Source organism: Cupressus sempervirens, chromosome 5 (genome assembly GCF_028749045.1).
Source record: "Cupressus sempervirens isolate cs-2001-9-10 chromosome 5, ASM2874904v1, whole genome shotgun sequence".
NCBI classification, from domain to species: domain Eukaryota; kingdom Viridiplantae; phylum Streptophyta; class Pinopsida; order Cupressales; family Cupressaceae; genus Cupressus; species Cupressus sempervirens.
This window is the reverse complement of record NC_143122.1, coordinates 340,204,462-340,227,880: the sequence shown is the minus strand read 5'-3', so window position 1 is coordinate 340,227,880 and position 23,419 is coordinate 340,204,462. Positions and strand designations below refer to the sequence as shown.

Here is a 23,419-nt window from a genome sequence, read left to right as displayed (position 1 = left end):
TCTGAGGCTTGGAAATGCCTGATAGGAAGTCTATACTTAGAAGCTAGTGTAAAAAAAGAATTAATAAAGACTTGATCTTTTTGCAAGAGGTTAAAATCACTAGTTACCATGCATTCACTAAGTTGAAATTTGTTGGAACAAAGCCATCCATTTTGTATCCAAATATGAGAAAGGGAGAGGGGTGTAGCTATTCTTGTTGGTCAAGAGTGGTATGACAAAACTTTGCAACATGACATCTCTCCCTATAAGAGAGCTATTTGGATTACATTTAAATGGAAGGAGAAGACTATTGGAGTTTGTAACATCTGTGCCCCTAATGACTACTGTGAGAGAGCCTCTCTCTAGAATTGGTTGGTTTCTTTTCACTCCCGAACGCTCATTGGATCCTACCAGAAGATTTTAACATGATTGTACATGGTGAGGATAAATGTGGGGGTTCAAACTTTGATTGGAAAGGTAATGAGCACTACTTTTGGCAAAGGAAGAAGAGGAGATATATTTTGAGAGATCCTATTGAACTCAAAAAAGGTCTTTTTTTCTGATATCTAGTACACTTGGTATAATAATCAATCTGGAAGGCAAAGAGCATACTATAGATTGGATAGAGCTTATGATGATTCTTTCTTCTTTTCCTTTATCTCTTCTACTTGCACATCCCCTATTGTGGTAGCCCCTGCCTCTATCTCTAATCATTCCCAAATCAATGCTTTGATTGTTTGTGATGAAGGTCATTACAAAAGCTTGACGAACTCCCCTAGATCCTCCTTCAAACTGAAAGTATCCCTTCTTCATGACCAAGATACCTCAAATGCTATCAAAATGGCTACTTGTCTTTCAAAATTCTGCAACTGTGGATTGAGCATCAGAGAGCAATGGAATACCTTGACTAGTGTTTGGAAGATGTTCCAAATTGTGGGCACCAAGAAGGCTAAAGATAGAAACATGCTAGAATCTGCCTTACAATCCAGACTTCATGAGACTGAAGGGAGGCCGTAAGTAGTATGTCATGATGATATTTTGGTGAAGGATATTAATATCACTAAATCTGATTGTAGAAAGATCCGAAATTTCAAATTCCAGGGGCAAAAATTCATAGCTAAGATGATTTGGCTTAATGAAGGTGATATAGGAACCACAATCCAATAAAAGCTAGGCAAAAAGGGGAATTTATTGCACAATTTGATGTAAAGAAAGAGTTATCACTAGTACTAATGATATTATGGAGGCATTCTTTAAATTCTATAAGAACCACTTCTCCTTTGAGAATGAATCAAAAAATCATTAGGCTTTAAGTTAGTGCTTCAAACAAATCCCTAAGAAAGTGCTCAAGGAGGATGCAAAGGCTCTTGAAAAACAAATTACATTGGAGGTTGGAGACACAATTAAGGAATTGCCAAATAACAAATTTCCAGGCATTGATGGCTTACCTATTGAATTTTACAAACAGAACAATGAGTGGATTTTAGTTGAACTGATAAATCTTTATAAAAAAGCTTTTGCAATAAGTACTTTGGGTGGGATATCAACAGAGGTGTGATTTAACTCATTCTCAAGTCTAAAGATAAAACTTAAATTAAGAGTCAAAGACCCATTACCCTTCCTGATTTGTCTTATAAAGATCTTGCCAAACTTCTTGCTAGAAGGATTGCTAGTGTACTCGATAAAGTTGTGTTGCACAAGGACACGTCCCCGACCTAAAAACTCAAGTCCCCATATCGGAAACGTTTTGGGGACTTGGGGATGGCTAGGGGACGTCCCAACCCACCTCATCCACCTTTTTTGAAAATTCCCAAGAAATGTCCTGAAAACTTGAGGACTTTGGGATTTTTTTTTTAGGACGCCTTGGAAATTCCTCAAATCATAGTAACGAGAATCTGAATCAGATCGAAATCGGCAAGGCTGAATTAAATCATGTATCGGCCATGAATCGGCCATGAATCGACCATGAATCAGCAAATTTGAAAAAACCCTTTAATTTTAGAGATTTTAACAATTTAAAACTTATTTCATGCACCCTTTATTGAATATAACTTAAACACACTATAACATCATCAAATAGAAGTTAAAACTTAACATACATAAACATGGAAGTTTGGAACATAAAATCCATCACATACGTAACTATGTTATGTAAAATGTAAATTGTAAGCTAGCTGAAGTAAATAGAAATCAAATGATCATAATGATTCAAATCATATAATGTATGTAAGATGAAGATCCATAAGACATCAAATCATAAATGTATGTAAGAATCTAAGATGAAGATCCATGAAAGTTTGAAACGTATGTCTATCAATGATTCAGTATCAATATCTGTAAACAAAATATAAAAACAAGGCTCCAGCTCAAGCCTCATCATCATCCTCAAGCTCGGTTGTAGCCTCAGCCTCAGCCTCAGCCTCTGAGTATCCAGTCTACCTACTAAAAAGGCATCTAAGGTAGGTCCTAGAGGACTGCCAAGCCATATCCCTCGCATGTAAGATGGGCTCACGAACAATGTCGCTAGGGCCTGTCTGTGCGTGCGCATGCGTCTACCAGTGCCAGAACGTGTCTACCTCTTGCAAATGAGTTGAGGAGTGTTGATATTGACTCCTTAATGCTCCCAACGCAATTTATGGCCTCCCCAAATGGACTTCTGATCTCTTTGGTGCTCTTCCTTCTTGCCGGTTGAAAACCTGTGGTTTTTCTTTTCTCTTCTTCTCTCTCACTTTTCCTCTCTTCTACTCATGCTTAACAATTAGAAGGCTCTTTAGGGTTATAACAAAGAGGAAAGGCTAAAAAGAAAAGAAATAAAATATGTATTTTTTTTTAAAAATTCATTGCAACTTATTGGGCTGCCACGGCCGATTCACGATGAAGATTCATGCGATTTTTGGCATGAATCGCTTGAATTGGCAATTCAAGCAATTCATGCCAAAAAATCGCTGACTGTGATTCACAATGCAAAAGAAATCATTTTGGTTGATTCGTATCGTGATTCACGTGATTTTATGGCGATTTTCGAAACTATGCCCTAGACGGATGGGCGTCCCCAATTTCATAGACAACATCAGCACTTATAAATTATTTTTCTTTTATAAAATATTTTCTTTTTTAATTTTAAAGTGGGCCCCTCCTTCCAAGTTCACCCTAATGAGCTTATTATTGTTTGGTAGTTAATTCTTGCTATTTGGGGCCCTCTAATAAGTTACGTTAAGAATCAGGGAATTAATATTGTTCTTATAGTCACGCTACATGCTCAGAATTATATGGCAAATTGTTTGCAAGGTGTTGGGAAAGTCTGAGAAGTGCATTGTAGACTTAGAACATGCATCCTTATGTCATTTTCTGGAAATACATCAGTGCTTGGTTGGTCTTGGGTTGATCTGGGTCCTTTGTGAAAGATAAGATGAATATTAGAAGTTGCATCAAGATATCGTCTTACTATAACAAACCTATATCATGATCAAAATTGTATAGAGGACCTTTGTGTATTTAATGTCAATCCACTTACAATGAATTGGAAGTAGTTTCAAAATTAAATGATAGTAGTGTGTTTCAATTTGGAAGGTGGGTTATTGTTCTTGTTACTATTAAAAAAGAATTCTAACTTATGTTCTTGGGTATATTTCAGATTTGTATGTTATTATTTAAATATTGTAGGAGTTGATGAAATCCAACTCCACAGCTTGCCAAGATCACCTGCATGCAAATAACCTGTCGAAGGGAAACCAAGAAGAAAGAGGTGGAGCTTGAAAAAACCCTAAACGAACATGAGAGAGAACATATTGCAAAATAATGAAAATGTATTTACAATGAGAATGCATTGTGTTTACAATGAGAGAGAGACCGCTTATAAAGGCCTCAAAGAAGCTTGTAGAACAAGCTGGAAAGAGATAGAAGATAAGGTTGACAACTAAACACACTTCCACCAAAAGGTGGAACATGCTAGAAGGGAACAAACTCTCGTGTTGTCAACAACTCATCACTACATGCATTAAATACTAAATATTAAATAAATGCATTAACCTAAGTACGCTTAAGTAAATAGAATAAATAATTAATTATTTACTCTAACACCCTCCCTTAAGTGCAACTTAGGGGAATGCCTTAAGCTCACAAAACTAAGATGAAATGCAGAATGAGTCCCAGCAACAAGGCCATGTTAGGTACCCATGTACAATGCAAAGAGATGCAACCTCTGAAAATGGGAAAAGAGAGAAAACCACGTGAGAAAAACCCTCCCCCAAAAAAAGAGGTGAGAACCTAGTGAAGAACTGAAGAAGCTTTCAACTAGGGGAATGTCCCCATAAAACAGGAACAAAGAGTGATCATGAAGAGCATCACTGAAGGATGAAGAAGCCGCAAAATCTGCCATCTGAAAGAAACTATTGATCTGAAAAACCTTCATAGAAGAAGAAGGCACAAACCGAGCATGTCTATATGGTAGATGATCCATCTCATCGAAATGCATAGGTAGCCAGCCACTGCAATCGCCTCGTATATAGGATCAACCACTGAATACATAGCTCACACTATCGAACCATCAAACCAAGGATGCATTAGAACAATAGCATAACCCCCTTTAATGCAGACGAGGTGAGATGATAGGCAACTGAGAAGGTGGGCCAAAATCCCCTGCAAATAGAACCAAGAACGACGAGAGAGGAAGGGGTACAAACACCTATAAAGACATGGTCACACCGATGCTGCATGGCACTAATGTCGTGGAAGGGACACTCACTTGACAAAGGGAGAAGACCTAAAACAGCAAACAACTATCCCCCTATGGTGCTTTATAAAAATAGTGCAAGTACAATTGTCTCAAAAAACAACATTCATGAACCCGAAATGCAAAAGTGGCACTTTCTCTCAGTGTCGATACAAATGATGTCTACAATGATCAGAAAAGGAAAAAAGCTAACACAAAAGATAGGACAGCCCAAAACAAAAAAAAACCATGCTAGGAAAATGATCCTCAGACCTGAAATACCCAAAATATCCACCATAGAGCAAAAATGTCAAAAACATGATAAAAAGAGCATAGGCCAGAATCTAAAGAAAAAGACTACATTTTTGAAAAGGTGACAAAACTAGCTTTCCAAAAATATAACGTTTTCAAAAAACTGACATGGGATGCAAAAAAAAATCTTGCCGGAGTCAAAAACAGAACTTTGGACTTCAACTGGAAAAATGGGCAACTAAACTGCATCAAAACCTGAAAAATACCTGCACCAATGTCTCTGTCTCGAAACCAGCTTTCTAGTGCTTCTTTTAGATCGGAAAAATACTTCTGTATGCTCAAGATATGGCCAAAAAACCACAAGTAGGTCAAAAAGAACCTTGGAGATGTGCAAGAGGCATGCTGATGCAATGATGACGTCAGCATTTCAAGGGGAAAAATTTGACGGTTTGGGGCCCATCGTGGCAAAAAAGGCCACGTGGCAGAGGCTAATGTGGCGGGGGCCATGTGACAAAGTGCCACGTGGCAGCCCGGCCACGTGTCACACGCAGACTGTGCAGAAAATGCTGATTGTACCCTCCACTGGCGCTGATTGTACCTTCTACTGGCGCTGACTGTACCCAAATTGCACTGAGGTGGTAGCTGACTAAGACTCCACGTGTGCAAGGGTGGCGGGAACTGGCAGTCAGAGCGGCAAAATAGAGCGGAGCGGCAAGAACGGGAGGAGCCGCCAATGCAAGCGATGGTGAGGTGGCCTGCTGGCGGTGGCCTGGCTTCGGTGGCCCAGCCAGTGACTGCCGGCTATAGCGGCCTGCAAGCCAGGTGCGGGCTGTGCGGCGGCTGCCGCTAGGTGTTGCGGTGGTGGCTGCCCAGTGGTGCGCCCTACGATATTTTTTAAATTTTTTATTGCCTTGCGTGTCCGTACAATCTGTATGAAAAGCCTTGGAATGAAAAAAAAATTGCCTCCTAGAGCCCTGTCTCCAAAATCGGAAAATTTTATATGGATCCTAGCTAAAAAACGCCTTCTGAATCCAATAGCAGCGTCCGTTTGAGCCCAAAGTGCTCCGAAAAAATGCTCTTCCCCCGGATTGAAGAAAAATGCACAAACAAACTAAAGTTTGTGTCTCTAAATCGCGGCTTCAAAAATCCTTCAACGAAGCAGCAGCAAAGAGGCTCTGATACCATGTAGGAGTTGATGAAATCCAACTCCATAGCTCGCCAAGATCACCTGCATGCAAATAACCTGTCGAAGGGACACCAAGAAGGAAGAGGTGGAGCTTGGAAAAACCCTAAACGGACATGAGAGAGAATATATTGCAAAATAATAAAAATGTATTTACAATGAGAATGCGTTGTGTGTTTACAATGAGAGAGAGACCGCTTATAAAGGCCTCAAGAAAGCTTGTAAAACCAGCTGGAAAGAGGTAGAAGATAAAGTTGACAACTAAGCACACTTCCACAAAAAGGTGGAACATGCTAGAAGGGAACAAACTCCCGTGTTGTCAACAACTCATCACTACATGCATTAAAAACTAAATATTAAATAAATGCATTAACCTAAGTAAGCTTAAGTAAATAGAATAAATAATTAATTATTTACTCTAACAAATATTACATGCACATTGACAATAGTTCCAAATTATGAATGCATTGTAAAATATTGAGCATTGAGTTTGATTATTGAAATGTTGTATGTTAAGGTTCTATGATGTTTAAAAGGCATGGTTTATCCATGTCTTCATATTTATATTTTCCCCATATTTATATAGTTGTCTCTGTTTGCCATCCCCCTCTGTCCCCAAAATCGGCAAAAAAAAATGCCATCCTAGAAACCCATCCCGTCGTCCTCGATTGTCCCCGTCTCGGAAACTCAGGGGAACATAGCAATAAAGTGATATCTATAACTCCAACTAGTTTCATTAAGGGTAGACATATATTGGAAAATCAAATTACTAGTTGGGAAGGCCTTCACTAGGCTAAGAAGGATCTACAAATGGCTACTATGGTACCTTTAGAATTTGAGAAGGCTTATGATAGAGTTGAGTGGTCTTTTGTTCTGGGAATGCTTAAGGCTTTTGGTTTCCCTCCCTCTTACTATCACTGAATTTCAAATCTTTTTAAAGATTCTAACACTATTATTGAAGTCAATGGTGAAATTTCAGAACCCATATCTCTTCAGAGATCTATAAGGAAGGGTTTTCCCATCGCTCTTGCACTCTTTGTCATAGTTGATGATGCCATGTTTTACATTCTCAAGTCCGAAGCCTTGGTCCTCCAATAAGAGGTATTTGTCTACCTAACAAGGACATGTTGATTAATACCCAATTTGCAAATGATAAAACAATCTATGGAATTGGAAGAACAAAAAAATTATAATGTCATTATGAGATTGAGTTTCTATTGTCCAACTTCGGGGCCTAAGGTGGCTCCCCATAAATCTACAATTCTTGGATGAGATGACTATGCTCCTAAACAAATTGTGAACAGAAGCTGGTTATGGGTTTGCCCCTACTTTGTTGTAAGATATCTTAGAATACCCTTTGTTGTCTCCCCCTACACTATAGACATGTGCTTGAGTATATTCCAAGATAGAAAAGAAACACTTGAAATGGCAAACTAATATGCTTTCCTTAGCTAGTAGAATTCAATTGATTCAAAAATCTTTAGTTGCTCATTCTATTTATTTCTAATCTGCTTGGTTCTTTTCTAACTACTAGATTGATAAGCTAGAAAGAATCCTTAAGGATTTCCTATGGTCTGATGGCAGAGGATTAATGAATAGGCATGTTCTTAAATGGGAATGGTGCACTATGCCAAGAAGACTTGGTGGACTTGGTTTGAAAGATCTAAAATCTCATGGAGTTGCTCCGGCTTCCAAAATGGATTTTCAAGGCCATACAAGGGGAAGAACCTTGGAAAGTCCTACTTAGAAACAATATCTATAGATCTTTGATTTAAAAAGGTAAATACTAGAAAAACTTATCTCTTTGTGATATTGTCATGGGTAACTTTGATATCAAAGTAATTGGATCCAAAGTGTTTTGTTCCCTATGGAGAGCATGGACTCTAGTTAGAAATTTTATATGCTCTAGACGTGTTGTGGGTGGCCCCCTCGTATATCAGTCCTCGACAGGTCTATATGGTGGGGAATCAATCTCAACCAAAAACCACTAGCTCTGATACAGAGTTGCTCTGCTAAACTATGGAATGAGAAAGGTATCTCTTGCATTAAGGACTTGTTGGTTAGCAATACATTGGGAAATTGGGAAGAAATACAATCTATATATAACATTTCAGCTTCTCGTAGGAAGCCTTATACCTTGATTGTTAAATTAGTGGGAATCTACTTCCCAAGAAAAATTATTGACTCTTCTCAACTTCTTGATTGTTTGAAATGGGAAGATGGATCAGACTTTTTGAGTGTTTCCACTAAGTAAATCTATAGCATGCTTAAAGATGACTCTATGATTCTTAATAGATTAAATGTTAATTGGGCCTAAACTAGCCAAACTCTAAATGGCACTTTATCCTTGGTGTCCTTTGGCATCAACCCACTGAACCTAAATAATCTTGCTTTAGATGTTTTTTTTTCAAAAAGATTGTTGTTGGTTCTATTTTATCTTCTACGTGTATTAATCTTGAATTTTCTCTTAGCGTCATGTTTCTAAGTCCTTTAAATTAATATTTTTTTGTTAATGTTTAGCCCAGAAATGATGATAAACAGCAATAGAGAAGACCAAAAATATAAGTACAAAAGACAAGACAATAATCCGAGGCAACCCTTCAACTTGAAGGATAAAAAACCCAGCCACACCAGAAAAAATATCACTTTTATTGATAAAATAATGTTCAAGAACAATGCATTCAACTTGATACAATTGTTTTTATTCACACAAGTAATCATGCATATATATAGAAATGAGAGACTCTTCACATTACAACCAAAGGTCTCTTCAATTTCCAAAAAACATCTTTTCATAGTTCCAAATGTATGACTCTTCCCATGAGACACGTCTCTTCATATAATAGTATGTCAATATTATCATAAACATCTTCTCCAAGTCTAAGCATAATACATAGGTATTATCTTAATTTCAACATATAGCAAAATTAGAGATAAAGATCTCTATCGCAGCTACAAACTTCAACACTCCCTCTTAGGAGGAGAGAGATCTTTAATATAGAAGGCAAACATAGGTATTGTTATCTCTAAAAATTGTACCCGAACTGAGTTCTAAAACCCAGTCACTTTGAGAAACACGGAAATACTTCTGAGTCTGTGGGTTACCCAAAATTGGAGTAAACCACCAGGTTTTAGGCTGGTTCAAATGAGATGTTTTAACCTAATATCGATGCAGGAATATAGAATACTTGGCTGGAAAAGGGTAAGAAGGATTTGTTGCATGAAATTTAGATACTGAAAAGGTAAAATTAACTGGAACTTAAGGTGATGCACCAAAACATTAAGATGAGAAAACTATTGACTTGACACAATAAAGCTCTACTAAACAGTTCAAAATTGGCACAATACTAATATCAGAAAACTCATATATAATCACTTTATAAGAAGGATAGACTTCAAACAAAATGCTAACAAGAATAAAGATATTCACAGTTAACAACCTAAAATGAAGCACAATTTCACAACTTATAACCTATATGGGTATTCCAAAATTCACTTGGAGATGCTAAAACTAAGACATTAACTCAAGGATTCAAGACAAATCGCAGAAATAACATTAGATCAGTTACTTACACATGACAAAATGGCCTCCAAACTATTATTTATTCAAGCTCCAAAGGTAGCAAAATAACATTCATCAAACTAGTTACAAAGTAATCTGCAAAAATATCATGGAGGACTCAAAGAGATCTCTCCAAAACTGTCTCTACATAAAAACTAGAACCTTTACAATGAGCCTCAAGCTCATACTTATGCATTTTTACATCCAATTGCATCATAAATGCAAACACCAACTCTTTGGGCGAGTTCAATCAACAAGTGTACCATAGACTTTTCCCGAGTCTTAACTAATAACTAACATATCAAAGAAATATAGTTATTACTTCATTTTCATAAGAAGACAGCTATATCAGTTACGTTCATGTGAATGAGATTAACGGTTACAATCAGTTAAACGAAATTTCATAACTAAAAATTGAAATACCATCAATGAATTTACTAAGGAAATTAAAATATACATACCATGGAATTTCGAAACCGAAATCAATCTAGGGATGCTTCTGCAAACACCCAAGTTAGTCCATAAATACCACTTAGGATCAAATGGTGATTACCATCCAATACCACTATATCAAAATCAAATGACGATTACTATTAAATACCACTTATATCAATTGGAGCATCGATTACCAATGGATCATTTAGGGCATCACACACCACTATATCAATTAGGGCATCAATTACCATTGGATCATTTAGGGCATCACATACCACTGTATCAATTAGGGCATCAATTACCATTGGTCATTTAGGGCATTAAATACCACTGTATCATTTAGGACGTCAGATACCACTGTATCACTTAGGGCATCAGATACCACTCTATCATTTAGGACATCAAATACCACTCTATCATCTTGTTAACTGTGGCCATAACATAAGATTAGAAGATATGCTCATAATCATTATTCTTATAAATAAAAGACTAAAACATCAATCCTATAGATATATTCCATATTTAGTTGGAAGGTCAGCCGATCTAAATTATTACCAATTACATTGACAAGAAAGGTTGCATTCATTCAAGGAAATAACTGAATTCAACGATATAAATTAATCCATCATATCTTCTACTTGTATAAATATCATAAAAGTGAAAATACTTGTTACCAATAAATATTTGAATGCTCAACGTATCTTTATCTGATGCACGTCCTGACATCTTGTGGAGAGGAGAAACATTGTCAAGGGCTTAACCTCCCAACCATGGACCTCAAACTTATCCCCACATTTTCTCTAACTAGAAAGGCCCTCTCTACATGGAACACCTGATCAGCCACTGCGCAACCTGGTTCTTAATCACACCACTGGACTTGACAACAGAGAATGTATTGGACATGCATGAGCTATCAAATGATTTCCTTTAAAATAATAAATAATTGTTATGTCACATATGATTCTGTTTTCATGCTAATGTAGATTCCTTTCTCTCACCTCTTCACCCTATTCCTTGGCTATACAATCAGGTGAGTCCCAAGTGATTGAATCTCAAAGCAACCAGCTCTTTTTGCTGATCCTCAACTAATGTAAGAATATTATATGTTTCTAGCTCATCACAATTTTTTATTCTGAGAAATGTAATCTTCAAGACTTGTAGAATAAATATCATTTGATTTTGACTTTCAATGGTATAAATAAAATATGATATCATGTCATGGATACTTGGCTTTTATTTATCATAAACAGCTCTATCTTAGAAATGGTCTACCAAAGGATGTTTTAAGCAAATGATTTGCATCACGATAAAAGACTGTATCTTACTAATATAATAAATTGGGAAGCAGCGATATCTGATAATAAAATATATTGTAAAGCTTGGAACTAAACACCACATAACCTGGTCAAATCTGAAAATAGAATGGTGTCTTGCTGGACGCTATTAATCAGCCCCACCCTTCGCGGAAGAAATGCAAACTCCAGTGTGATTAACAATGGATAACAATGGCAAATTTCAAAGATATTGTACTGTATCTGCAGAGGTATCCGAAATATAGGAAGAAGATTGGTGCGAAGAAGAGGAAGTCAGATGGTATGGAGAAGAAATCGAGTGCAATAAAAAGAAATTGGTGATGAGTTATATATTGTCTTCCGATTCACTTGGCTCCATAATATAAGAGATATTCGGATGTCTCTTTGGCTTCCAAGAAGCTGTAACCTACCAAGAAGAGACTTGGCTCTTGATTGCCAATAAAATATGCCAAATGTTCATTTCAGTTTAGCAAGAAAATTGAATAAATAAGAAAAAGAAATCAAAAGGCTACAAATCAAAAGAATAATATAAACATATTTATTTACTTGCACATAAATATATTTTATTAACATGGCACATATTAAATGTTTATCCAAGGTCGTACCTTTTAAATATGTATATCTAAATACATGTTTCATCTTGGAAGATTTATTTTATCTTCTTGTACATGCATTTAAATGTACATATTAAATAGATAAAATCTTGTATAAAAACAATATTACGATGTCACCTTTAATTTATATGTATGTGTATGTACATAAATATGCATTATAACGATGTAGTGGAAAAGTCAACCAAAAGCCATTTGAGGTATGCATTAATTAAGTTAAAATGATTAATATTTTAAATGTTTTATAATAGCTCATGTGTGTCTAATGTGTGTATCTTGTTATGCAGTCACTAGGTCCTCAACCATGGTGATTCACAATTCATACCCATTTGTTTAGTGATGATAATACTCCTATGCCCAATTCTTTTCTGACAATGCTTCCACCCCTTTGACGTGCTCCCTACAAGGAAGTTCTCCATAGTTAAATCATATTACTATAACAAGTTATTAATCATAAATAATCATAATGGCTAACCGTCTTTTCAATTCCATGAATTCATGATAAATAATCATCTAGCATGTTATCTTCATATGAAATTATAACGACTAACCATCTTACCATTTCGCAAGATTATAACAAATTTAACTGTCAACTAACTTCATGTGAACCTCGACGGCTATATGAACATTTTAAATTAGGTCGAAAATTGGGATGTAACAATAAGGCACTTTATGAGACCCTAAAAAGTCTTCAAAAAGGTGCAATAGTGGCCCAAAAGGCATCACCCCATAATATCATCATAAAAACCCATCTTAAATGCAGTCTTGTCCTCTAAAAGGATCACAAAAGCCTTCAAAATACAATAGCTTATGACTTTCAAGTCCTATTAGCACATGGCTCTTGTTATGACTTTGCAAAATATCCTTAGACTTTTTAAAGGTAAAATAAATATCTTATTTTTTATCATTAATATGAAATTATTTGTAATTCTTTTATTCAATCAATATTATAAATATCAATTAGATAAATAAGTAACAAATTGTTCAATACTTTAAATTAATAATATTTAATATAATATTTATAGTTTATATTTTAATAAGTTCTAATTGTATTAGTAATATTATCAAGTGATAAGTTAAATCACTTAACATTATGAATTGAACTGAAATTTATTAAAATAATAAACTATAAATATTATAATTGTTATCTCCAAAATCTGCACCCTAATTGCTTTAAGTCCTAAAACCCTCAGCAATTTTGGAGAAACATTGGATCAACTAGAGGTTGTGAGCAACCTATGACCTAATTGAACCTCCGCTTCCTAGGCCGGTTCCTATCTAATATATCTAATATCTCACCTATGCTAATGAAGACGTGAAATTTGTATGGAAAAGAGTAAAAGAGGTAAACTTGAAAATGGAAACCTAAATGATGAAAACTAGGGTGATGCACCAGAATTAATAATGCAAATCATACTTGTAACACAATGAACGATTTCAACAAATAATCACAAAAACACAGCTTGAAAGAACTGTTAATTCATATGAATATTTTAAGAGAACGTTAAAATATGAATACATGAAAGGAAATCAATCACAATCTAATATATCACTAAGGAAAACGCAACTCAAAACCTATGAAAAACAGATACCAGACATAGAAGATGCAAAATGAGACATTACCCAAAAGGTTTATCAATAAAACACAACTAAATAACATCAATCACCACAAAGCATACAACCAAATCCTTTACTCCAAAAGCTGAATCCAATGAACATTATATTACGATCAAAGGCCCAAATAACAATATCTTTGCATAATAGCTTAGAAAAATTGAGAAAAAGATGCCAAGGACAAATATCACATGCACCTCTCTCCTCTCAAAATCTGAACCCCTTCTCTATAAACAAGAGGGGTATATAACAATATTGAAACAACACCATCTACCCACAAAATCATGAAGTGAGTCGAAATATAGAGAACACTACTTATAAAAATAGCCTAACAGCTCCAAAAACATGCCACATACACTCCAAACTATGCCTTGACCACACACGCATGTAAACAAGTCCAAGAAGATTCTAAAAATGCCAAAAACCGCTCCACAGTTGATTCTAAAGTCATTAGTCTGATCTGCGAGTACAAAAATAGCAACTGAACGTCTCCCTTAATGACTTAAGCTCCTTTTTATTATTATTGCATTAACTTAACATTAACAAATTGATTTATTATTATCAACTTATTAATATTAATAACATATTTCTGATGCAAATAATAATAAATCAAATATTTGTTCAAATTAAAATTATTATTAATTAATTGATAAAAATAAATCAATTAATATAATAGCAATTTCATATTCTAAATTTAGAACAAAATGAAAAAGTATTTATTAACATAATATATAACTCTCAACAAGTAAAGTTATATAACTTATGTTAATAAATATTATATTCTCCTCTAAATTCATATGGGCGGACCCAAAATATCATGCAATTTTACTGAGGACAAAATAAAACCCAAAAAAAATGGTTGCTTTTGCCATTCAATAGACTTGGAAATAAGAGGGAGATTGAGCTGGGAAAACCCTAGCTGCACCATTCTAAATTCTGCGAATTTCTCTACTAGGTCTCTTTGCTTGGACGCCATACCTGGCTGGCTACTGATTTTTGGGTCTTCTTTCACGCGGTTTCATGGCTTTTTTGTCTATTGTTGCAGTTCATGGCTATTTGTGTTGTTCCTTGATTCATTTTCCGATGGGCTAGTTGACATGAGTGTTGTCTTCATTAGGTGTTGTGACTCCATTTTGCCTTTACTGGTCTTGGATGGACGTCTCTGATGCCGTGAGTCATGGTGATTTACATGCGGGTTTGGTCAAGGATGGTATTTTCTGCTGGTATGGCCCAACTTGTGAATGTCATGACTCTCCATCTCCATTTCGTGGCTCATTTGTTTACTGAGTTGTTTGTCGTGAGCCATTCATTACTTCAGATCTGGGTTTTTTATTGTTTGAGATTTGATGGTTAGCTACTTGGTTCTAGTTATAGCCGTGAGCCATGACTGCTGGGTAAGTAATGACTGAGCTTCTTTATGTTCATTTCGTGGCTTTGGGTTTCTCCATCTCCATGCCGTGAATGCCTTGTTGTCGTGTTCTTTGTTCTATGGCTGCATTCTGTTGTACCTATCGTGACTGCTTTCTTCTCCATTTCGTGGGTGCTTGTCCAGCTATACAGCCATTATTGTATGGAGTTTTCACAGCTCTATGGTTATAGCATGACTGCTGGTGCTCTGGTTGTTGCTGGCTACAGCTGATTACTCCATACCATGAATCATTACTTCTTATCTTTCTCCTTGCTGCTTATGACTTGGTTTTTTGCATATTTTCTCCTTGGCACTTATAGTAATAATTATCTTGACCTTGGAAATTTTGACAGCTCTGAAAATTTCCTTTTATCATGAACTCAAAAATATTTGTTTCTTCCAGTCTCATCAATATTTGAGAAGCTTCAACATATAGTTTTGTTGATCTGATTGCTGCTACAGCAGATTATATAACAAAAATCTGTGATTTTCTTGATCATTTATGAATCTGAAAGTTTCTCTGTTCTCCATGTAGCATGCTCATACTCAATTTGTTGATGTCTTGATTGGAACCAACTTGCTGTTCTGAAAAAAAAAATTTATTTTCCTTTGATGTTCCCCTTGCTTTAAAACTTGCAACATTTAAAATTTGATTCTATAGATTCAGCTTCGAAAATTTTGTATATCAACCATCTTAATGTAACCTTTACTGAAAGTTTGGGTGCATCACTTTTCATATTCAAAATTTGTAAGATTTACACCATCAGGTAAACAGCTAAGAATAGTTTCAATTCATAGCACATGAGCATTTTTTATAGTATGTCAACGATTTTATAGCTGTATTTATCTCCTCGATCTGCACTATTCTGCCATACATCCGCTGTAGCTTGTTTTTTACTTTCCATCACCAGGTTCACTCTTGTGGGGATCTATCTTTGCTGCTGTCTTGTATTTTCTGAATACCTTTGGCTGAAACATACATTTTCCTGAAACAAAAGGTTTCGGAAATTGAATTATCCCTTTAGGGCCCATTTGGTTGCTGGAATATAAATTAAGCATTGGCATTCAGAACGCTGGCTTTGGGATTCTGGAACTTGGAATCCAGATTATGATTAGGGAATCCAATTTGGGACTGTTTGGTTGACCAAGAATTCATTGTGAGAATACAGATTTCCTCTATTTGGTTGCACATTGTGGAATTGGAATACAAGCTGTGGTGTCTAGTGATCCGAGGATGTTTATGGTCGAGATTGTCAGAGACAATGGAGATGGGGATGCATCCATCCTTGATACTAACATTGGCATATCGGGTTCAGTTGAGTTGGGTGTTGCAGCAGATTGTTGTATGCCTGACATGGTGGTGGCCTCTAGTACTGATAGCACGGAGACTAGAGATGTTGTATCAAAGATCATGTGTGATGTTGGTGAGCCGACAGTTGGCATGGTTCCTGCTAGTAATACTACTCCCTTGGCGATGTCTTCGGAGGTAGTAGTAGTCAGTTCCAACTTGGTTAGTGATCAATTGCAGTTAGTTTCATCTGGATTGCAGTCTAAGCCACTGACTGAGATTGGCGCATTCTATCGGCATTACACTGTGAGGTATGCTCATCAATTTACCTTTGATGACCATGTTGATGAGATGATGATACAGAGATGTACTTTGGTTCCTAGTGCTTGTCATCAGTTATGGGACGGTTTGACACCTCGGGATGAGAGTTGTGATGAGCATGACATGGCGATAGGTTTTGCGGTTGACAACTTGATAATACACGACTTAGAGCAGGAGTTTGGGAGTGATGCTTCAGCAGTTGTTGTTATTGATTCTACTCCTTTGGCTATGACATCTCCTGACTTAGCTGGTGATCAGTCACAGTGGGTTGTATCACTTGTTCATGGTGAGCTGTTGACTGAGGTTGGTTCTTTTTATCAGCATTATACTGCAGGGTATGTGCATCAATTAGCATTTGATCCTTGTGCTGAAGAGTTGATAGCAGGAAATTTTGGTTTGGGTTCCATTTCTTGCTATTTATCTTGTGATGACTTTTCACCATCAGCAGTGCATGGGAGTTATGGCTATGAGACAGTGGGCGGTGATCTACAGAGTTGTGTTGACTGCAGGAGTTGTTCAGAGTGTGGATTCTCCATACTTGGTACAGTTTCATTTGGGAGCGTTCACCATTGTTGTAGAGTTGGATTGTACATTCCGTATAGGCCAGTGGGATGCGTTGATGGTATTTACTGTGTTGGCAGTTTGATTTGTCCACTTTACTTGGGTTTTGATTTTCTAAGAGTTTGTGTCTCGTGGGTTTCTGACTATGGCAGTTGTGATTTTGGAGTTTGGTTGAGCTGTAATTGTCAGTTTGATTATGGATTCCTCTTGGTTATATTGCAGAGGATATTGCAGGAGCCTGTGTTGATTGATAGCAGTATAGTACATGACTACATTTGGGATCCAGGCGGATTGATTGGTTTATTGTTCAGCCATTGCTTGGGGGCAAGCAATTTTAGGAAGGGCGGACTGTCATGTCCCCATTTTGGAGGCAATTTGATTTAATTAATTTAATTAATTAGGTTGTCCAAAATAATGAATATTTTATGAGGATGACTAATTAATTATTTTAATTAAATAAATAAGTGGTATTAAGTTAATTATTTATAAAGTTATCAAATAAATAAATATTAAAAGGTAACTTTATATTTAATTAATTTAATAAAGTGACTTGAATTATAAAATATTTTATAAAGTCACTTAATAGATAAAATAAAATAATGTTCTAGAAGCTTCTGGAGAAAGTGGAGGAAAAAGAATAAATAGGCACCCCGGGCTTCATTCTAATCATCTAGATTTGTTGTTGTTGATGTTGATGTTTGTTCATGTGCATTGTGGAGCCTAGGGTTTCTGCAATAGTCACAACTGGCCATTGAGAACGAAAACTCTCAATTGGTACGCAATTTTGAGGGTGTGAAATATCACTTGAATTATTGCAGCTGGGAGGAAGATACTTCAGTCTTCTATTTGTGCTACATTGAGAAAAAATATTTGTGGCCATTGAGAACGAAAACTCTCAATTGGTACGCGATTTTGAGGGTGTGAAATATCACTTGAATTATTGCAGCTGGTAGGAAGATACTTCAGTCTTCTATTTGTGCTACATTGAGAAAAAGCAGTTCAAAAAAGCAGGCCGAAAAAGCAGTTCAAAAAAAGCAGGCCGAAAAAGCAGTCCGAAAAAAGCAGGCCGAAAACGCAAAACCGAAAAAGTAGGCCGAAAAAGAAGGTCCGGAAAAGCAATCCAAAAAAAAAAAAAAGCAATCCGAAAAAGCAAAGAAAATTATTACAACCATCTACAATCAGGGGCGGCAGCTAGAGAGGCACGACTTGGGCACTTGAGGAGGTTATTTTCTGTTCAGTGGTATTACAATACATCTATTCTCTAAGGCGACTTCATATGCCAGGTCTGATGTGTATTTTCATAGTTGCCTTTCACTATAGAGTGCTGTTGTAATTGTCATTTTGTATCAGACCTATCATTCATTAATAGATATATCATTCATTTTTACATTCCTCCCAATGGTATCAGCAATCCATGGCTTTAGTTGTATTTAATCATGCATGTGATTAGCGTACTGCTGTAGGGGAGTATTGAAGTTAGATATTTAGTGTTGCATTAGTTTTCATTGGCAGCTGTAGGTGCATATTACTTTACCAGCAATCATCATATTTTGATATCTTTGTAAATGCCAAGAGTCTTGGCTAACTTAGTATGAATATTGTATTGGATACTCATTCTCAATTAAGGAGATACAATTGCTGATCATTAATAGTTGTCTTTGAGCATTAATATATCATTTTTTATCAGCTAGTTAGCGTGCATACCAACTGTTTGTTAAAATACCAGTTGGCTGTAGGTGATCATTTTCATGATTAGAACTCATATATGCATTCACTATTGCCAAAATTAGTTGCATATTTATGTTAGGTCATTGTTTAGACAATTTGGAGTCTTTTGTAAGCATTCTCTTTGAGGCAAATCCAAACAAGAATCACTGCAGCAATCTGAAAAGTTATATCAGTCAGATGACCCTTGCTTGCAAAGTGTTTGATGATATGTCAAACAACTGAAGTATAAAGATTTTTTTGTGATTGAAGAAGTTATAGCCTATTAAGGGTCATTTCAGTGGTATCAAAGCCAAGTTTTCTTGCCATCCTGTGGGGTAAGAACCGATTTACATGAGTGATCAACACTCTACTTTATCCAGAATGGACAGGTACAGTACAAAGTCTCTGAGGACACAATCTTGGACAATTGATAGACACAGTATCCAGAGTCGGAATTGTAGAAAGGATGGCTATTCAGACATTCGAGATGAACTTAGAAAAATAAGGCATAACATGTCTAAACTGTTGGTTAAGCGCCACCGTATAAATGACAGGTTGTCCGACCCAGCTAAGGTGGATAAGTCGACTGGATTTCTATTTGGCGAATCTTCTCGCAAAGCATTGACTGATACAGTGAGACATGTTACTACGAACCTTAATGAGGAGTTCGAGAAACAAGTTTGCAACCAGTCAGAGGTTTCAATTCAGCCACAGAAAGAAGTGGTGAAGGATATTATGTTGATGGATAGTAACTGTCCACTTGGTACAGTTGTATACAGGCTGCCAAAGGGTAATGTCTCAGGTACTCAGGATGATTTGGTTCCAACAGGCAGTGACTACAACATAGTGGGTTCAGATGATGATTATGAGGATGTTATTGTACATGATGGTGAGATACCTGGCAGAGATGAGCAGACATTGAGCATTCATGACTTTGCTGAGAGAGAGTACCAGGCACAGTTAGATGCTTCGTCATATGAGGTTGAAATTGGTAGTACTTCACAGGATTTGTCCAGCCAGCTCAAACTGAGCGAAGTCAGTATTGTGACTTCATTATCTCATCATGACAAGATGCAGGATATGATAGAGGATCACATTCGGATGATTCAATTACAGGGTAGACACAAGGGAGTTCAGGCAAAGTCTTATTGTGTTGACTTACAAGTGAGTAGGGAAGGAATGGGAACGATGAAGTTGAGTTATTTACATCTTCTATCAGATCGTGACCATCTTCTTAGCCTTGTCGGAGACTATTCAGATGCCTTGAGGAGAAAGGAGGAGGAAGTTGACAGGCTTTCTCGCGAGCTTGAGGACACTCGAGCTTCTTTGGTGAATACTCCATTGGCATTACAGGACTGGGAGAGACATGGGGATAAGGATGGCATGGAGTTGAGTTTAGTTTCATCTTGCACACCTGATACTCAGCTTTCTGTAGTAGGCGGATCATATGTGGTTGTTGATAGTGTTGTGAGTTCATCTTGCATTCACATCCAGGATACAGGGACAATATCAGACAAGTATGTGGAGTTAGTTGGTACTAGTCATATTACTCAAGTGAGGAGTTTGCTTGAGTTACTAGCTGATTCTAGTTTACGGATATGGATTCGAGATTGTTATATTGGCGTTTGGGATTCAGTCGACTGGAGATCTTTATCACTTCTTGGTAGCAGTGATTGTTTGGGTGCTATCATGGATTTGATTAGCAGATTGCACGATGTTGTCTTTTCTTGTGCCAACAGCTTGTCCGATGTTGGTATTAGTTTTTATACACCGGTGTTGGGCTTTGTTCATATATCCAGTCGACCATTCTTGCTGGAATGTGTTGATGATCTTTCATATTTGGCAGTGTGTACAGATGAGTCCCAAGATCATATTGGCCTTGATGACATCCGGGAGGATGCAGTGGGTAGTTTTGAAGACTTAGTTTCCTTGGCAGTTCCTTTTGGTACAGAGGAGTTGGACAGCAGTGCTACAAATTTTGATACTCCATATGTTGACATGAGCTTTGGAGTTGATTCGCAGGATATGGTTGGTAATATACTCTAGAGACCAGTAACTTTGAGGATACTCCTTTAGACAGTGCATCAGAGGAGGTTTGTAGGAGACAGTCTAGCTAGTGCTATCATGTGTCTAGTCAGTTGAGAGTTAGTGAGTGAGACATTGCTATCGCTTGCCAGCATTTCGATGCTGCTCGTCAGTTGTTAGCAGTTTATGGATGGGGTTCTCCTACTAGTGATGAGCAGGGAGGCCGTTATTTTTCCTTGACAGAGATCCACTCTTTATGGGAGGCTATTCGGATTCTGAGACAGAATTATATGCAGCTGGTAGCCGACAGAGGTTATCTTATGGAGTGGGGGAGTACAGCATACGATGCATTATTGGCCAAGGAAGTTGAGGTGAGTGAGCTTACTCAGCAGCTCGAGGTGACTTCTGAGATTCTTGAGAATACACAGTTGGCTTTCGAGGAGTCACAATTTCATTTGGCTAAGGTGACCGTGGAGTTAGAGCGACTGCAGTCTTTACCAGATTCTGTACAGTCACAAGCTGTGGTGTCTAGTGATCCGAGGATGTTTATGGTCGAGATTGTCAGAGACAATGGAGATGGGGATGCATCCATCCTTGATACTAACATTGGCATATCGGGTTCAGTTGAGTTGGGTGTTGCAGCAGATTGTTGTATGCCTGACATGGTGGTGGCCTCTAGTACTGATAGCACGGAGACTAGAGATGTTGTATCAAAGATCATGTGTGATGTTGGTGAGCCGACAGTTGGCATGGTTCCTGCTAGTAATACTACTCCCTTGGCGATGTCTTCGGAGGTAGTAGTAGTCAGTTCCAACTTGGTTAGTGATCAATTGCAGTTAGTTTCATCTGGATTGCAGTCTAAGCCACTGACTGAGATTGGCGCATTCTATCGGCATTACACTGTGAGGTATGCTCATCAATTTACCTTTGATGACCATGTTGATGAGATGATGATACAGAGATGTACTTTGGTTCCTAGTGCTTGTCATCAGTTATGGGACGGTTTGACACCTCGGGATGAGAGTTGTGATGAGCATGACATGGCGATAGGTTTTGCGGTTGACAACTTGATAATACACGACTTAGAGCAGGAGTTTGGGAGTGATGCTTCAGCAGTTGTTGTTATTGATTCTACTCCTTTGGCTATGACATCTCCTGACTTAGCTGGTGATCAGTCACAGTGGGTTGTATCACTTGTTCATGGTGAGCTGTTGACTGAGGTTGGTTCTTTTTATCAGCATTATACTGCAGGGTATGTGCATCAATTAGCATTTGATCCTTGTGCTGAAGAGTTGATAGCAGGAAATTTTGGTTTGGGTTCCATTTCTTGCTATTTATCTTGTGATGACTTTTCACCATCAGCAGTGCATGGGAGTTATGGCTATGAGACAGTGGGCGGTGATCTACAGAGTTGTGTTGACTGCAGGAGTTGTTCAGAGTGTGGATTCTCCATACTTGGTACAGTTTCATTTGGGAGCGTTCACCATTGTTGTAGAGTTGGATTGTACATTCCGTATAGGCCAGTGGGATGCGTTGATGGTATTTACTGTGTTGGCAGTTTGATTTGTCCACTTTACTTGGGTTTTGATTTTCTAAGAGTTTGTGTCTCGTGGGTTTCTGACTATGGCAGTTGTGATTTTGGAGTTTGGTTGAGCTGTAATTGTCAGTTTGATTATGGATTCCTCTTGGTTATATTGCAGAGGATATTGCAGGAGCCTGTGTTGATTGATAGCAGTATAGTACATGACTACATTTGGGATCCAGGCGGATTGATTGGTTTATTGTTCAGCCATTGCTTGGGGACAAGCAATTTTAGGAAGGGCAGACTGTCATGTCCCCATTTTGAAGGCAATTTGATTTAATTAATTTAATTAATTAGGTTGTCCAAAATAATGAATATTTTATGAGGATGACTAATTAATTATTTTAATTAAATAAATAAGTGGTATTAAGTTAATTATTTATAAAGTTATCAAATAAATAAATATTAAAAGGTAACTTTATATTTAATTAATTTAATAAAGTGACTTGAATTATAAAATATTTTATAAAGTCACTTAATAGATAAAATAAAATAATGTTCTAGAAGCTTCTGGAGAAAGTGGAGGAAAAAGAATAAATAGGCACCCCAGGCTTCATTCTAATCATCCAGATTTGTTGTTGTTGATGTTGATGTTTGTTGATGTGCATTGTGGAGCCTAGGGTTTCTGCAATAGTCACAACTGGCCATTGAGAACGAAAACTCTCAATTGGTACGCAATTTTGAGGGTGTGAAATATCACTTGAATTATTGCAGCTGGGAGGAAGATACTTCAGTCTTCTATTTGTGCTACATTGAGAAAAAATATTTGTGGCCATTGAGAATGAAAACTCTCAATTGGTACGCGATTTTGAGAGTGTGAAATATCACTTGAATTATTGCAACTGGGAGGAAGATATTTCAGTCTTC

General features: G+C 37.0%; 1 protein-coding gene across 5 annotated transcripts in view; it reads right to left on the bottom strand.

The window, feature by feature from the left end:
- LOC149556080 (uncharacterized) overlaps positions 1-23,419 on the bottom strand; it is a 115,994-nt gene that overhangs the window by 46,525 nt on the left and 46,050 nt on the right. The window contains exons 6-7 of one of the 5 annotated variants that reach the window (XM_089830224.1): positions 10,149-10,186; positions 9,710-9,980 (exon numbers count right to left, since the gene is read on the bottom strand). The exons of the other annotated variants lie outside the window; for them this stretch is intronic. Of the exons in view, the coding sequence (XP_089686350.1) occupies positions 10,170-10,186 (17 nt within the window). The 3' untranslated portion in view covers positions 9,710-9,980; positions 10,149-10,169. Of the gene's footprint in view, positions 1-9,709; positions 9,981-10,148; positions 10,187-23,419 lie in introns of those variants that run through there. 5 annotated transcript variants of the gene reach the window in all.